Here is a 17,919-nt window from a genome sequence, read left to right on the forward strand (position 1 = left end):
AGAGTCCGAGCAACTTAGGTTGTAAGTAGATCCTGTTCTCCAGTACAAAAGTATAAACTAGAAATTTCATTTTGAAGTAGTGAATTGTTCCGTATGGTTCTAACCAAGCAGCAAATAAATACGGATTCTCACCCTCGAGTTAGGTTCTCGCTTGAATCGCTAAGAAGTTCAATGACATCTTCTGTTAGTATTATTTTTTTCTTCAGCAAATTAATAGGTATTTTATTAATTCCTATCTTGAAGTAAATGGTTGAATAAGAGTGAAACAAAGCTAAGAAAAAGATTCCTTTGTTTATATCTAGTTAGCTTGATGGAAGTCTCCCTTCTCCTTGTTAATTCTCTATTGGAAGTTTTTTCTTCTTTTAATCGTTCTCTTATCCACATTAGCAGGGATGAGAAATGAAGATGTATATGTAGCAAACATATTCAGGACACTAATAATAAAAAGTTATACTGTCTCCAAGGGAGAACTACTGTATCTTCCAATTAGAAAACATTTTTTCACATAGCTGCAGTATCCCTTGCCAGATCTCTGTTTCCTTGTTCTTTGCTCCCGGGGAAGCCCTAAAATAAGTATTTTGAGGCATTCAACACAGCAGCCTAGAGTCTCAACTAGGTTATTCACTACTTATAACCACATTAACAGGGAATATGTGGTTCTTAGTTGGTTAATAGACTAGATGAGTGCCAATACCAATAAGATTGTCCTTGAACACATTTATTACTCTTTGACAGCATCATAAAGTATTTCTGAGTCATTTATATACATGATGCATGGAACCTCCTGGGAGGTCGTTCTCCCCTTATGTGGCCTAAACCTTTTTATCTATTCCATTTGCTTTACTTCTTTCTCAGGTACTTCATGATCGGTATGAACAAAAAAGGAGATCGTGGGTCTCCGTTGAACTCCCTATATATTGGAAATAAAATCCTTCTAGCGAGCCATTGATAAACAGAATCTGACGAAACTGATGCGAAAATACTCTATTTGATCGATTTCTCACCCAAACCCACCTCCCTCAGTATATTAATCAAGGCCTATTGATAATAACTAGTGCGCAAAGGGCTCAACCCGCCTCTTGATGATGAGCTAGAGTAATTTATTTCCCCCTTTCACTTCACAAAAATTATGGTCAATAAGAGAGCTCCAAATTACTTAATACTAGTTCTTCGTCACGTGCGTTGCACATGAATTCGAATCATTAGGATACAGGATTTTGGAAAATCACATCAATATTAACTAAATGTGTTGTTCCTTCTACATAGATTTTCACACATATTGAAAATTTAAATAAAAAATGTAATGGCATGCAGTAAATAATCAAAGGAAGATAATTTTGTGTAACAATAAGATTTTGAAAAAATGTACAACTATTTTGAAAAGAAAAAGAATTGGGTATTCTCTTTAACATTCAAAGAAAAACAGAACAAACAGTGAACAAAACAGAGTGAAATAATTATAATGAATTAATGCACATTTGCGGTCATATATGCACAATGCAGCAGATTAATAACATAAACTCAACAACAACAACAAACCCAGTGTATTCCCACATAGTGGAGTCTGGGGAGGGTAAGATGTACGCAGTCCATACCTCTACCTCTAAAGAAGTAGAAAGGCTGTTTCCGATAGATCCCCGACTCGAGACACAGAATACTACACAAATACATAGTAAAGCATGGAACAAGATGGCATAACATAAATATGACACCCACAAGTAATAGAAAACAGAGAAAAGTAAACAGATTCGTAATAAAGCATGAAACAAGGTATCATAACAAGAATAATACCCCCACCAAGTAATTCCCTACACTAGCAACCCAAATTGACCCTAGCCTTCTGCCCTAATTCGCGTCCTCCAGATCTTCCTATCTAGGGTCATGTCCTCAGTGAGCTGTAACTGTTTCATGTCCCGCCTAATCACCTCTCTCCAGTACTTCTTTGGCCTACCCCTACCCCGCCTAAAACCATCCAAAGCTAGCCTCTCACACCTACGAACCGGGGCATCCATGCCCCTCCTCATCACGTGTCCGAACCATCTCAATCGGACTTTCCACATCTTATTTTCCACTGGAGTCACACCAACCTTCTCTTTGATAGTCTCATTCCGAACTCTATCCCCCCTAGTCAGCCCACACATCCAACGCAACATCCGCATTTCCGCCACCTTTATCTTTTGAATGTGGGAGTTCTTAAGTGGCCAACACTCCGCTCCATACAACACGGCCGGACGGACTGCCATCCTGTAGAATTTGCCTTTAAGCTTGGGCGGCACCTTCTTATCACACAAAATCCCCGAAGCGAGCTTCCACTTCGTCCATCTCGCCCCAATACGGTGCGAGACATCCTCGTCAATCTCACCGTTACCTTGAATCACGAACCCGAGATACTTGAAACTATCCCTCTTACATACCACCTGTGATTCCAACTTCACTACCACCTCATACATCATCTGCAAAAAGCATACACCAAGGTACCTCTCCTTGAATACGCTGCGTCAACACATTCATCACCAAAGCAAACAAAAAAGGACTGAGTAGATCCCTGATGCAATCCTGTCAAGATAGTGAAATGCTCTGAGTCTCCTCCTACCGTCCTCACCTGAGTTTTAGCTCTATCATACATTAATAACATAAACTCATGAACAGAAAAGATTAATTTTCATCTTTTGGTCTATCATTCACATCAAACAACAGAAAAAGCATTGAATAAAAAAAGTTAACCTAAAAATTTTAGTTTGATGTTTGGAGAAGCATAAGCAGTAAACTTTTTTTGTGGTGTAAGAAGTGCAGGAACTAGGAAGGGAGGAAATAAATTGATTTGAGGTGTGAATAGGTGTCATTTTATTTGAGACGTTTGCAGGACACTCTATGACTATAAGTAAGACCTTTGTTAGTCTTGCTAATTTAATGATTTTGTAACCTTTTTCGGATTGAACTCTTGTAAATACTATAATAGAATGCAGATAGATTGTACTGGAAAGGGTTTGAATAAATCGAATTGGATTGTGTGGATTCATATGACCAACTAGTTTGAGATTGAGGACATAGTAGTAATTCTTGTGGTAGTATTGAGTGATTGAGAATTGATGTATTAGTAGCTAACGTAAAAGGTGTTTTTTTTTTCGTGTGTGGGGGTGGGGTAGGGGGCTTAGGACTATGATTTGTGGAAAGAGCCTGTGTGATGAGTAGGCTAGGCCCATGTTAGAGGTTCAAGTCATGCCGAATTAGCATTGTAGAGAGGTGTGCCCATTGTCTATTGAGTTCCGAACGTGTGCCCAAAGGTCCTCAGGAATTTATCGATTATCAAGTACATATATGTGTGTAGGAGGGGGGAGGGTGGGGTTAGGGATTTGGTCTAGTGGAAAGAGCACAACATGTGATGAGTGAGCTAGGCTCATGTTACAGATTTGAATGAATTAGCTTGGTAGAGAGGTGTGCCTGTTGTTTATCATGTTCTGAACGTGTGCCCATGGGTCCTTGGGAACTTTTTGATTATCAAATTTATATATGTGTGTATATTTAATGCTCAAGAGAAGGTAGGTGCTGAAGTTCACCCAAAAACATGGAAAGCCAACAATTTATAGATTATTGTTTCCACCAACAACAACGATAACATACCTCGTGTGGTCCCACAAGTAGAGTCTTCGGAAGGTGGGGTGTACGTAGACCTTACCCCTTGCTTTGTGAGGTAGAGAGGAGGCTGTCTCTAATAGACCCTCGACTTATCTATTGTTATCATCCTAAAAAAAGAACTTCAAGACTTCTAAGGAAATTTTAGAAGTCTTTAGATTTGTGAAGAGAAGTCCTAGAAATGCTGAGCTTACAATAACGTAAAGGGTCATTTGGTTTAAAGACAAGCTATGCAAAGATTTGTAATGTTACTTATTGTTGGTGGGAGGTAGCATGTATATAGAGGTTAAGGTGCAAGAAAGCTAGCCCCAACACCACGTTATTAAAAAAGAGAGATTGTAATGTAAGCTCTAGTATTGCTGGATTAGTTCTTGTTGAATGTTTAGTTTGATATGTTACATATTAATATGTAATGTATAATTTAAAACACAATAAATTTTCTTTCTATTATGAGGTTAGTTGTACCATTTTAGCATTTCTAATCCATGTATTACTGCTACTCACGTTCTTATTCCACATTATCTCCCGGTTAAGATAATTTATAGATTTCCACATAACCAATGCATGTACTATTTATGAGGAAAACAAAAAGGAACGACCAAACATTGTATTAGTTAATGTTGATTTATATGTGGAGATTAAATCTCACCAAATCACAACCAAACATTGTGTAAATTTATGTTGATTTTTATGTGGGGATTATATCTCCTAAACATAAACCAATTGACCCCTTGAACATTTAAAAGATAGTAGCATATTTGCAAAGCATGTTGAGCATGAGTTATGTAGATTTGTATTTGTTCCCTATTTTTGTCTTGGTTGAGCTACGCTAGAGACTACGTAGTAGATTCTCAGTCTAAGTATCAAGTCAATATTCAGTTGTTAGGGTCCACCTCACGAGAAACGTTCTCGGTAAGTTGTTTTCTTCTACATTGTCATTAAGGCTGCTGCTACCTCTCTTTGCTTTTCATATTTGTTGTCAGGTAATTTGAACTTATTTAAATCATATCCAATTGAATACCTTTTCGTATTAACCTACTAGCCCAACCATTTATGTATCTGCGAGTCTTAGTTATCTAATGGCTACCTATCTTGCTCCTTAAATATGAGGATACCCTTTTTGCTATGGTTGAAAACTTTTGGGCTCCTATATTCCTCGAGGTATTAAATCTCATCAAATCACAACCAAGCATTGTGTAAATTTATGTTGATTTTTATGTGGGGATTATATCTCCTAAACTTAAACCAATTGGCCCCTTGAACAGTTAAAAGGATAGTAGCATATTTGCAAAGCATGTTGAGCATGAGTTGTGTAGATTTATATTTATCCCCCATTTTTGTCTTGGTTGAGCTACGCTAGACACTACGTAGTAAGAATTGTTCAAGTCTCAGTCTAAGTATCAAGTCAATATTCAGTTAGAGTCCACGTTACGAAAAACGTTCTCGGTGAGTTGTTTTCTTCTACGTTGTCATTAAGGCTGTTGCTACCTCTCTTTGCTTTTCATATTTGTTGTCAGGTTATTTTAACTTATTTAAATCTGATGCACAATTGCTAATCGAATGGCAACAACAACAACAACAACAAACCCAGTGTATTCCCACCTAGTGGGGTCTGGGGGGGTAAGATGTACGCAGTCCATACATACCTCTACCTCTGAAGAAGTAGAAAGGCTGTTTCCGATAGACCCCCGGCTCAGGGCACGAGATACCACACAAACACATAGTAAAGCACAGCACAAGATTACATAACATAAATACGGCACCCATAAGTAATATAAAACAGAGGAAAACACACAAATTCGTAATAAAACCTGGAACACGGACTCATAACAGGAATAAAACCCCCACCAAGTAATTCCCTACACTAGCGACTCAAACTGGCCCTAGTCCTCTGCCCTAATTCGCGTCCTCCAGACCTTCCTATCTAGGGTCATGTCCTCGGTGAGCTGTAACTGCTCCATGTCCCGCCTAATCACCTCACCCCAGTACTTCTTCGGCCTACCCCTACCCCGCCTAAAACCATCCAACGCTAGCCTCTCACACCTACGGACCGGGGCATCCACCCCTCCTCTTCATGTGTCCGAACCATCTCAATCGGGCTTCCCGCATCTTGCACTCCACTGGAGTCACACCAACCTTCTCCCGGATAGTCTCATTCCGAACTCTATCCCCTCTAGTCAGCCCACACATCCAGCGCAACATCTGCATTTCTGCCACCCTCATTTTTTGGATGTGGGAGTTCTTAACTGGCCAAGACTCCGCTCCATACAACATGGCCGGACGGACTACCGTCCTGTAGAATTTGCCTTTAAGCTTGGGCGGCACCTTCTTATCACACAGCACCCCCGACGCGAGCTTCCACTTCATCCATCCCGCCCCAATACGGTGCGAGACATCCTCGTCAATCTCACCGTTACTTTGGATCACGGACCCGAGATACTTGAAGCTCTCCCTCTTACATACCTCCTGTGATTCCAGCTTTACTACTACCTCATTCTCCCGCCTCACGTCATTAAACTTGCATTCCACATACTCTGTCTTGCTTCTGCTCACCCTGAACCCTTTAGACTCAAGGGTTTGCCTCCACACTTCTAATTTGTCACTCACACCCCCTCGAGTCTCATCTATCAGAACTACATCGTCTGCAAAAAGCATACACCACGGCACCTCCCCTTGAATACGCCGCGTCAACACATCCATCACCAACGCAAACAAAAAGGGACTAAGAGTAGATCCCTGATGCAACCCTGTCAGGATAGTGAAATGCTCTGAGTCTCCTCCCGCCGTCCTCACCTTAGTTTTCGCTCCATCATACATATCCTTAATTGCTCTGATATATGCCAGCGGTACTCCACTCACCTCCAAGCATCTCCAAAGCACCTCCCTGGGGACTTTGTCGTAGGCCTTCTCCAGGTCGATAAACACCATGTGCAGATCCTTCTTTCTTTCCCTATACTGTTCCACCAACCTCCGTACCAAGTGAATTGCCTCCGTCGTCGAGCGGCCAGGCATAAATCCAAACTGGTTTTCTGAAATAGACACTATCCGTCTCAGCCTCACCTCGACCACTCTCTCCCAGATCTTCATAGAGTGACTCAATAACTTAATCCCCCTATAGTTATTGCAACTCTGGATGTCCCCCTTATTCTTATAGAGAGGGATCATGGTACTCTACCTCCAAGCCTCGGGCATCTTTGCCGTCTTGAAGATTTCATTAAACAATTCAGTCAACCACCTTACACCAGCCTCTCCAACGAACTTCCAAAACTCCACCGGTATCTCATCCGGCCCCGTCGCCCTACCCCTTCGCATTCTGCGAACAGCCTGTCTAACCTCTTCTACCTTAAAACGTCTACAATAGCTAAAATCCCGACACTCCTCTGAGTGCTTCAGTTCCCCTAACACAATAGCTCTATCCCCTTCGTCATTCAAGAGCCTATGAAAGTACGACTACCATTTATTCTTAATGTGGCCGTCCTCCACCAACACTCTACCGTCCTCCCCCTTAATGCACCTCACCTGATCGAGGTCACGACCCTTCCTCTCCCTAGCCTTAGCCAGTCTAAACAACTTTTTCTCCCCTCTTTTCCCCTGTAACCCTGCATACAAGCTCTCAAAGGCCGCCGTCTTAGCTGCCGTGACTGCTAACTTAACCTCCTTCCTCGCTAGCTTGTACTCTTTCCTGTTTACCCGCTTCTCCTCTTCGTCCTTACTCTCCACCAACTTGGCATACGCCCCTTTCTTGGTCCCCACTTTCTTCTCTACCTCTTCATTCCACCACCAATCCCCCCGATGGTGCCCGGCCCGGCCCCTAGAAACACCCAACACCTCACTTGCATTCTCCCTGATGCACCTAGCCGCCCTATCCCACATACTATCCATGTCTCCCCTACACTCCCACACCCCCATTCCCGCCAACTTCTCCCCTATCTCCCACGCATTCACTGGCGTCAGGCCGCCCCACTTAATTCTAGGTCTACACTCCCTACTCCTCCTCTTTCTTTTCTTCTTTATACCCAAATCCATAACCAAGAGCCTATGCTGGATCGAAAGATTCTCACTCGGGATGACCTTACAGTCCTTACACAACGCCCTATCCCCTTTCCTAAGCAACAAAAAGTCAATCTGGGTCCTGGCTATCGAGCTTCGAAAGGTGATCAGGTGCTCGTCCTTCTTCGGGAAGCCCGAGTTCACCACCACCAGCCCAAAGGACCTCGCAAACTCCAATAGGGTAGCCCCCTCTTCATTTCTCTCCCCAAAACCAAAACCACCATGCACATCACCAAAGCCTCCCGGTAGCGCCCCGATGTGCCCGTTGAAATCTCCTGCTACAACAATCTTCTCCGAGCTAGGCACGCCTCTCACCACCTCCTCCAAAGCCTCCCAAAACCGCACCTTCTCCTCCCCCTCCGATCCCACTTGCGGCGCATAGGCACTACACACGTTCAGGGTAAACCCCCGAATGACCAACTTAATAATCATCAACCTATCGTTGATCCTCTTCACCTCTACTACCTGACCTCTAAGCTCTTCATCTACTAAGATGCCAACTCCATTCCTACGCCTCTCGCTCCCAGAGTACCACAGCTTGTAACCATCCACATCCCTAGCCTTAGACCCTACCCACTTGGTCTCTTGAACACACGCAATGTTGATCCTTCTCTTCCTAAGGGTCTTCACAAGCTCTATGGACTTACCCTGAAGGGTCCCTATATTCCAAGACCCAATCCTCAGCCTACCGTCACTACCCGCACGCCCTCCACTACCCCCCTGCGGCCAAACCTTGGCCTCCCTCCCACTCCCGCCCTTTCCTCATCCCCCGCCCCCACCACGGCCCCACGCCCCAACCTCCTCGGACATGACCCTATCCACCCATTACCGCCCACAGCCACAACTACACGAAAGTATAAGAGAATATAAACATAATATAAAGATATAAAGATATAAACGATGGTAATAGCAAAGCAGCAGCAAGTAATACAAGGCTCACACAGATCCACAACAAACAACAGACAATATCCACAAATCCCACGCAAGTCAAGGTACAGGGCTACTACTAGCATAATACGAAGAATGAGAGAATGCAGAATGAAGAATGAAATAACAAAGGTTAGAAGTCACCGGATTTCGCTGGTAGACCAAGCCGGCAACCAAGCCCAGCGTCGACCTGCTGCCGGGGGGTTCTGCTGCTGAGATGGAGTTGTGGCTGCTGGCGACCGATCGGCGGGTGCAGACGGAGCTGCGGTTGGAGACCGAGCTTCGGCTGTTGGGCTGTTGTACCGGCGCCGGAGGGGTGGGGTGGGGGTGGGGGTGGGGGGGTATGGACAGACAAGGGTGAGGGGGGTGAACAGCGGGGGAAGGGGGGGGGGACGGCTTGGAACCGGCGTTCGGCGACGGGGGTCGGCGCCGGTGACCGGAGGTCAGGTCGGGTCGGCGCCGAAGGTCGGCGACGGGGCCGGGGACAGGGGCGAGAGAGAGAGAGGGGGTAGGGAGAGAGGAAGCCGTTCGGACGGCGACGGTGGTCGACGCCGGGGACCGATGGTCGGGGCCGGCGGTCGGGTCGGGTCGGCGCCGACGGTCGGCGACGGCGCCGAAGGCCGTGGACCGGGGCGAGGCGTGAGAGAGAGAGGCAATCAGGGAAAATCCGAGAACTCAGCTAAGATGAGAAGGGAATTTGAGAGAAAGAACAGAGAAATGTTATTATTCAATCCATATAACAATCAGTACAATTGTTTATATAGCTAAAACTCTTAATTGGATAGTTGTAACCGCCTTAACTAACTTTGCGATGCAGCTATAGTAACAACTACAGTAAAAACAGAATTTTAAACTACAACTATCATTTTAACAATTTCAACTAATCAAATGGCAACTCAACTCAATTCTTGCTTTCTTCTCTTCTTTATACTCCCTATTGCATACTTGTAACAATACCCTTTCCTTCAGTCGATCCTTGACCTCAATGATTAAAAGAGGGAAATCTCAATTGAAACTCAGAAGAGAATTCCCAAGTTGCCTGATCTTCATCCAAGTTGCTCCACTTAATAAGTAATTGTTCCACCGTTTTGTTACCCTTTTTATCGAGTCTTTTGTCTAGAACTCTCTCAGAGGTAGGACAGTAGGGACTTGACAACTGAATAATTGGAGGGTGTGCAATGTTGGAAGGGACTTCATGACATTTTTTTAGTTGAGAAACATGGAATGTAGGATGAATGAGTACATCACTAGGCAACAATAGCTTGTAGGCCACAACACCTATTCTAGCTTCAATCAAATAAGGTCCATAAAACTTAGCCGCTAGTTTGTTAAAGGGCCTGTTAGCTACTGAAATCTATCTGTAAGGTTGGATTTTCAGGTACACCCAATCTCCCACCTCAAAACTCCTATCAGACCTATGCTTGTCTGCTAGATTCTTTATCCTCTGCTGAGCTCTAAGGATATGAAACTTTAAGAGTTGAATAACTGCTTCCCTTGCAATCAGTGACCTATCAATCATATCAGAGCTGGATTCTCCAGCTAAGTAATGGAGGTGAATGGGAGGTTTTTGGTCATAGAGAACTTCATATAGAGTGCATTTAAGAGTGGTATGATAGGTGGTATTGTACCACCATTCAACAAGAGGCAAATAAGACACCCTCTGAGCAGAAACACCTCAAACAGGTCTCTAGTATCCTGTTCAAAACCTCAGTTTGTCCAGCAGTTTGCGGATGGTATGCAATAGAATGTTGTACTTTGACTCCCAACAATCCAAACAACTCCTGCCAGAATGAGCGGATAAAAATGAAGTCTTTGTCACTTGTCAGGGTAGAAGGCAGTTCGTCTAACTTGAAAATGTGATCCATGAAACATTGAGCAACAGTTTGAGCGGTGTATATGGATGTTGAAGACTGATGAAATGATCAGACTTGCTTAATCTATCAACCACCACTAAGATCACCTCTTTACCTTGCACCTTAGGTAAGCCTTTAATAAAATCCATGCATACATCAGTCCAGACTCCATCAGGTATAGGTAAAGGTTGCAGCAACTCTGGATAAGCAGAAGCATCATACTTATTCCTCCGTTAAGTGTCATACTTATTGATGAAATCTCTAACATCAAAATTTAGAGATTTCCAATAGAAAAGTGCCTGCAACCTCTTGATTGTTGCATCCATCCCTGAATGCCCACCTTGAGGTGTAGCATGCCACAATGTAATGATATCCTTCCTTAATTGTAAATCCTTGCCCACAACTAATCTTCCTTTCCACATTAACTGACCATTAAGCCATGTAAAAGATTTGAAGGGATGAACCTGCAACCTGTGTATCACTTCTTGCAATGTGGTATCAGCTTGCCAAGATGCTTGAATTCTTGCATACAAGGCTTCATCATGTGTCAATAATGAAATAGCTAAGAGCTCAGCGTCAGGTTTTCTTGATAATACATCAGCAACCTTGTTCTCAGCCCTTTTTTTTACTCAATAGTGAAATCAAAAGCCATCAATTTAGTGATGCTAGCCACCTTGAAATCAGTATGAATATTTTGTTCCAAAAGATGTTCCAAGGCCTTTTGATCAGTTTTGACAACAAAGGTCCTTCCTAGTAAATAATGTGACCACTTTGTAACAGCAAAAATAAGTGCAAGCAATTCCCTATCATAAACACATGCACATGACCTGGTGTTTAGGGGCTAAGGACCTACTGATAAAAGCAATAAAATGTCCTTCCTGCATGAGTACAACACCAATGCCCTTCCTACTAGCATCAGTTTCTACTAAAAATGTCTTAGTATAATCAGGCAGCTAAGTCTGGAGGTGTTATTAAGGCCTGTTTGAGTTGATCAAATGCTTCAGTAGCTTGAACTGACCAGGTGAACCCATCCTTCTTTAAGAGATCATGTAAGGGTCTATAAATGGCACCAAATCCCTTAATAAATCTTCTGTAATAGCTAGCTAATCCCAAGAACCCTTTCAACTGTTTGAGGTTAGTAGGAGTAGGCCAATGTTGAATTGCAGTGATCTTTTTAGGGTAAGTAGCAACACCTTCTCCACTTATGAAATGACCAAGATATGCTTGACTCCAAAAGCACACTTGGACATCTTAGCAAATAGTTGGAATTGGTGCATTAATTCAAACACTGCCCTCACATGATCAACATGATCATTCCAGCTTCTACTATAAATCAGTATATCATCAAAAAAAATACCAGGACTGACTTCCTCAAGAGTGGTTTAAACACTAAATTCATAAGGCATTGGAATGATAATGGGGCATTAGTTAAGCCAAAAGGCATAATTAAAAACTCATAATGACCTTCATGAGTTTTAAATGCTGTTTTATGTGCATCTCCTTCAAACATCCTCAACTAATGGTACCCAACTCTAAGGTCTATTTTTGAAAACACCTGTGCACCTCCCAATTCATCTAAGAGGTCCTCTATAATTGGAATAGGAAACTTGTCCTTGATAGTATTTGGTTTAATTCTATGTAATCTACACATAACCTCCAGCTACCATTTTTTTCCCACCAAGACCACTGGTGAAGCATATGGACTAGCACTATGTTGTATCACACCTTGATCCAACATTTCTTGAATCAATTTCTCAATAATATCCTTCTTAATCCCAGGGTACCTGCAAGGTCTTTTACTGGTTGGATTTACTGAATCTAACCGAGGAATTCTATGATCAAAAGGTCCTCTATGAGGTGGTAAGGTTGTTGTCACTTCAAAAATGCTAGCAAACTCATCAAGTAAACAGTTAATATCAAGGGAGCTTCATTACCTTGTTCAGTTTGAATGTTATTGCGAAGGTCTTCTGCATAATCTGTAGGCATTAAGGATAACATGTAAAGCTGATTCTCAACTTCACACCGCTTGATTTAAGTCTTACTCTTAGTAGTCTTTAAATTATTGGTTGCTTCTCTCAGGACATGTTTCTTGCCTCGGTACCTGAACTGAATAGTTTTGCTGCTGAAATCAAAGAGTATTCTTCCCAAGGTGCTTAACCACTGGACACCCAAAACAATATCCACATTACCTAAAGGAAGTAGCAGGAAATCTGAAGCAGATGTAGTGCCTTGTAACCACCACTGTAGATTTTTGCAAATTGATGTTGTGGTCACTTTTCTCCCATCAGCTACACTTATAGATTGCTTCTTTTTGTTATTAGCTTGACATCCCAGCCTTTTTGCAACTTCTGATCTATAAAGTTGTGTGTAATCCCAGTGTCTATAAGAACCTGCAAGGCCACCTCCTTATGATAACCTGTCAACCTAATTGTTTGATATCCAGAGATACCAGTATATGCTTGTAAGGAAATGGTCATCAACTCCTCAGGTTCTAGTACAACTTCTTGTCCTGCTTCATCACATTCAACTTCTTGTAGTTGATCATCTTCTACTGCATCAATCAAATAAATTTGTTTCTTGGTTGCACATTTATGTCCCATGATATATTTTTCATCACAAAAGAAGCACAACCCTTTTGCCTTCTTCTCATCCATTTCTGCAGAATTTAGTCTCCTTCCAGTATTATTTCCATTGAAGCTTGGATATCTAATTGGTTGAACATCACCACTCTTTTTAACTGTAGAATTTGGCACATGTGGTTTAGCAAATGGGGGAGTAGGTAATAGGGTCCTTGCACTCTTCCTCTACTCCTCAAACCCTAAGATTTTGCTTGAGCTTTAAAAACATCATCCCGCAATCTTGTCAATTTATAGGCCTGCATCAAATGTCTTAGGTGATTGTAGCCTTACAGCTTTATTCAACTCTGGAGTCAACCCTCCCAAGTAACAACTAATTTGGTTTTCCATTGATAGGTTTACAGATGTCAACAACCTATCAAATTTAGCCTGATATTCCTGCACACTACCTGTTTGAGTTAATTTCGTGAGTGCTTTCATAGCATCCTCAAACCCTTCCCTAAATCTTTCATTCAAGGCCATACATACTTAGTCCAACTCAACTTCGCAGTTGAGTTCCTTGATCTCACATGCGATCTGTGCTAAGCTGTAGCTTCTCCTTCCATATGGATAGAAGCTATCTTAACCCTCTGTTCAAATGGAATTTCATCCATAGAGAAGAATTGGTCAACCTTATATAGCCAAGTTCTTAATTCTAAGCCAGAGAATTTGGGAAAATCCAACCTAGAAAATCGAGTGAAGAAGTTACCATGATTCTGTTTGTCTCTTGACCTGTAATCATTATGCAAATCCATGGAGCAAGCTCTTCCTGCAGCAGATTCTTCTCTTCCCCCTTCGTTTTCTTGGTCATTAACTGCTAGTCTCGCCAAGTTTTCCTTCAATTCCCCCATCTCCTTGTCAACCTGCGAATTCCTATCCATGATGCTGGCCATTCCCTCCATTAGTTTCTGAAGCTGTTCTTGCATCTATGAGATCTTATCCTCCATACCTTTACTCGACTTACTTCGATTAACCATCTATGGCCTAGGATTAGGACGACTCTAATACCAATTGATGCACAATTGCTAATCGAATGGCAATTGTGAGTCAGTTTTAGGAATTATCTTTGAAAAACTGATATGCTAATGCTAATAAGTGAAAATCCGAGAATTTAGCTAAGATGAGTAGAGAATTTGAGAGAGAACAAAGAAATGTTATTATTCAATCCATATAACAATCAGTATAATGGTTTATACATCTAAAATTCTTAATTGGATAGTTGTAACTGCCTTAACTAACTTTGGAATGCAGCTACAGTAAAAACAGAATTTTTAACTACAACTATCATTTTAACAGTTTCAACTAATCAAAAGCCAGCGCAGCTCAATTCTTGCTTTCTTCTTTTCTTTGTACTCCTTATTGCATACTTGTAACAAAATCATATCCAATTGAATACCTTTTTGTATTAACCTACTTACCCATCCATTTATGTATCTGTGAGTCTTAGTTTATCTAAGGGCTGCTTATCTTGCTCCTTAAAAATGAGGATACCTTTCTTGCTATGGTTGAAAACTTTTGGGCTTCTATATTCCTCGAGGTTTCTATTTGGGATGATCGTTGCGCTATGACTACTCAAAGGATAACTTTATGTGGCTATATTTGAACTATGTTCATCATATTGCATACTAAGTTGCTCAGACTCGGGTGAGGATGTCCCATACGGGTGCTAATCTAGAGGTTGTATCATTCACAGGTGTAGGAATTTGGTGGAAAGTAATTCACATAGCCAAAATAAAGTTTGTCTAAATCATGTGAAAAAACTTACAAGGTATTCCGAGGAGAAAATATTAATCAAGAGGAGAATCCTAGAAGTAGAGAAAGGAAAAGAACTGACATCATAGAAACTTGGGCAAATTAATTAAGGGTGACAAAAAAGTTTCAAAACTAAAAAAGAGTGACACAAGTCTTAAATATTGAGTAGAGGTGATAATTTTAAGATTAGTGTTAATGACACTAATTTTACAACTCTCAAGTTTTATTATTTGCACAAAGATTCTTACACCATATTTACACAAAGATCCCTACACCATCACCACCACTCCTCCTCCACACCTTTTTTGTTGTCGCCGCCGCCACCTCCTCTTCCTCCACTATCACTATCACTACCATTGTCACCTCTTTTAGATTCACCATTATTTCCTCCCTCTACATAACTATCGCCTATTTTTCTTCTTTCTCCACCACCGTCGCTATCAACACCGCCACAAATGTCATCTCATTCGGTGTCACCACCAGCACCACCACTTCGTGGGCTCCTCCTCCAACCACATCTTTTTCAGAATTTAGGCAACTATCGAAGTTGCTGCAACAACTTCGATAATTGTTGTAACACAACAACTAATAGTAGTTGTTGCAACAATTACCGTAACTGTTGTAGCAACTATGATAGTTGCTGAAGCAACTCTCGTAGTTGCTGAATTATTTCTTCATTCATTTTTAAAAGAAATAAAAAATTTTCTTTTCAAAGTTCTCATTTTTTTTTTTTTAAAATAGTCCATGAAGATTAAAAAAGAAAGAAGAACGAAATGAAAAGAGAAAGAAAAAGAAGAAGAGAAGATGGAAGAAGAGGAAAATCTATAGAGAGAGAAAAAGAAGAAGATGGGGAGAAAGAAATTTGGAGAGGGAAAGAAAAAAAAAAAAGAAAGATTGAAAGATAAGAAAAGGGAGGAAATTCTAAAATTTGAAATTTGGAGTTGGAGGACTTTTTAAAAATTAAAAAGTTTTTAAAAATTACACTTTACACCCTAATTAACTTAATCATAATTTAAATGAAGCTTTGACCTTAGCTGGTCAAAGTTGTCACCATTTTTAATTTAAATACTTTTTTGTCACCTCCCACCTAATTTTCTCTAGAAACTTCTATGTAAAAGGTATTCCAATTTCTTCAATTCACCTTAACTTTTGTTTCGATTACAGAAATCATTGTATCTGTCCCGAATTTCTCCGTTGATTTTGGTCAAAGTGCCCAAAAATCGGTTGGTCAAATCCGATAAGGATCCCACACTCACACCCACGTCGTGTCGACATGGTTGTGCCACCGAAAGTGACAATCTGAGCAACTAAGACTGCACGTGTGGTGTGCTATTTTTGAATTTTCTAGCCTAACCATATGCTATATCTATTCATGGATTAACATGAAAATGCCATTTTGAATTTGTGCATACCATTTTTCTCAAAAAAATATGTGCATCCTGATGATTCTTTTTTTTGGCTAAGCATTTGATATAAACTGACTGTAGAATCTAAATTTTTTTTCTCATGGAATAGCTGACAATTATGGTTACCATTGTCTCCTGCCCGCTTGGTTACTGCCACAACTACATGCTTATTGGCATCAAATTTTCTCGAAATCTCGTATCATCTTTTATGACACAGTTTTGGTCAATGAGTATCACTATGTCTAACCATGTCAGTGCAAGTTTAGGAAGTTGAAATAAATTTGCTCATTTATCCTGTTAATCTACCCTATAATAAAATTGCTCACTTGTGTTACACTTCTCATCCTCACCATGCTTCAAAAGTAATATCCTTTTGCCTCTAATTAGCATACCAAACACGGTAATTAATCAGCTTTCAAGTTGATGTGTGCCCAAATCATTAAATTTTCAAGTGTTATGGTTACTTCAAGTTGGTGCTCAGTCATGTAGTTATCATTTATGTCTTGTACATTTCAAATCAGTAACTGCTTGTTTGGATGGTTGTTACGTATTGTATTGTATTCTATTGTTTGTTAGTTAACATGCAATGTTATTTTGATTGTTACTTATATTTTATTGTATTGTATCGTTAAATCCATCGTTAGGTAACGACGAAAAGTCCTGTTTTACGTAACGACCCTCTTTTTCCCCTCATATTTGTCTTCGCTCATTATTTGATAATCTTATTTTATTATTTACCCTACCTTTTATAATAGCTCTAACCCCACCTTACTTTTCTTGTGGGTTTATCCTTCAAATGGTTGATGTGTGAAGATTGTGTAACGATGGGAAACGGTACAATCTATCCAAATGTTGTATTGATAAAAACAATACAGTATGATACAATACAACACCATATAATTCAATACATACATTATGAAACAATGTCTAATAACCGTCCAAACAAATTGTAAGTATTTGTAATGGCATAAAAAGCAAAGCAACATAGTCCATGAAATGATAACTTGGTTGGCCAATAAACATCAGAGTGCTCCCTGAAGAGCTGCTGCTTAATTGGGTTGTTAAAGGATTAATTTGATGTTATTTTTACTTTATCGAGTTTAATATATATTACTGACTCATGATATTCTCCTTTTACCAGAGTTAGGACTCTCAGTTCCGCGATAAGAGACTATTTATTGCTCAAGGAAGAAGAAGGTTATTTAGTCACTATCACAACTTCTTATCAGCTGATGTCCTTCCATAATTTTCTGCAATTTCTGACCTTAATCATGTATGATCTATTGACAGCATGCATCTTCTTTTTCCTCAATTGCCCAAGTTTTTGTTCGATTTTGGAAGGTATAGTCCCTCGATTTCGTTTAGAAACAATTTTGAAGTAATAATGTTGGTACTCATGCCATACTGCTCAAGCTGACGCCGTTAAAGCAGTCTTACCATGAACGTCTCTTCTTTTCATCTGGCTAAAACTTTCACCAGTATGTCTTTCTCATTTGCATCAGATGATGCAAAAACTAACCCCAAAACAAAGAAATTTACAACATAATACTTTGGTGAAAGTTTTAGCCAGATGGAACTAAATAATTTGTTGAGGAAGCTGAATTGCCAATGATAGTATCTTTGTTTAGTAGTTGTGAAAACGTGATGTGCATGTGAGGGGGGTGGAATGGTTGATGATATTTG

The 17,919-nt window shown here is 40.7% G+C and overlaps 1 protein-coding gene across 4 annotated transcripts in view; it reads left to right on the top strand.

The window, feature by feature from the left end:
• LOC107852006 (protein NONRESPONDING TO OXYLIPINS 2, mitochondrial) overlaps positions 1 to 17,648 on the top strand; it is a 22,357-nt gene extending 4,709 nt beyond the window's left edge. For 2 of the 4 annotated variants that reach the window (XR_007044023.1, XM_047395693.1), the window contains exons 3-4: positions 17,378 to 17,433; positions 17,527 to 17,576. Coding sequence is in view for 2 of the 4 variants with exons in the window: in XM_047395693.1 (XP_047251649.1) it covers positions 17,378 to 17,403 (26 nt within the window). In the remaining 2 variants the exon portion in view is untranslated. Of the gene's footprint in view, positions 1 to 17,377 lie in introns of all 4 variants that reach the window. The other 2 variants (XM_016697052.2, XM_016697051.2) reach the window with 2 other exon arrangements.
• The last annotated feature ends 271 nt before the right edge of the window (positions 17,649 to 17,919 follow it).

The sequence above is a fragment of the Capsicum annuum genome, chromosome 8 (assembly GCF_002878395.1).
Source record: "Capsicum annuum cultivar UCD-10X-F1 chromosome 8, UCD10Xv1.1, whole genome shotgun sequence".
Taxonomy (NCBI): domain Eukaryota; kingdom Viridiplantae; phylum Streptophyta; class Magnoliopsida; order Solanales; family Solanaceae; genus Capsicum; species Capsicum annuum.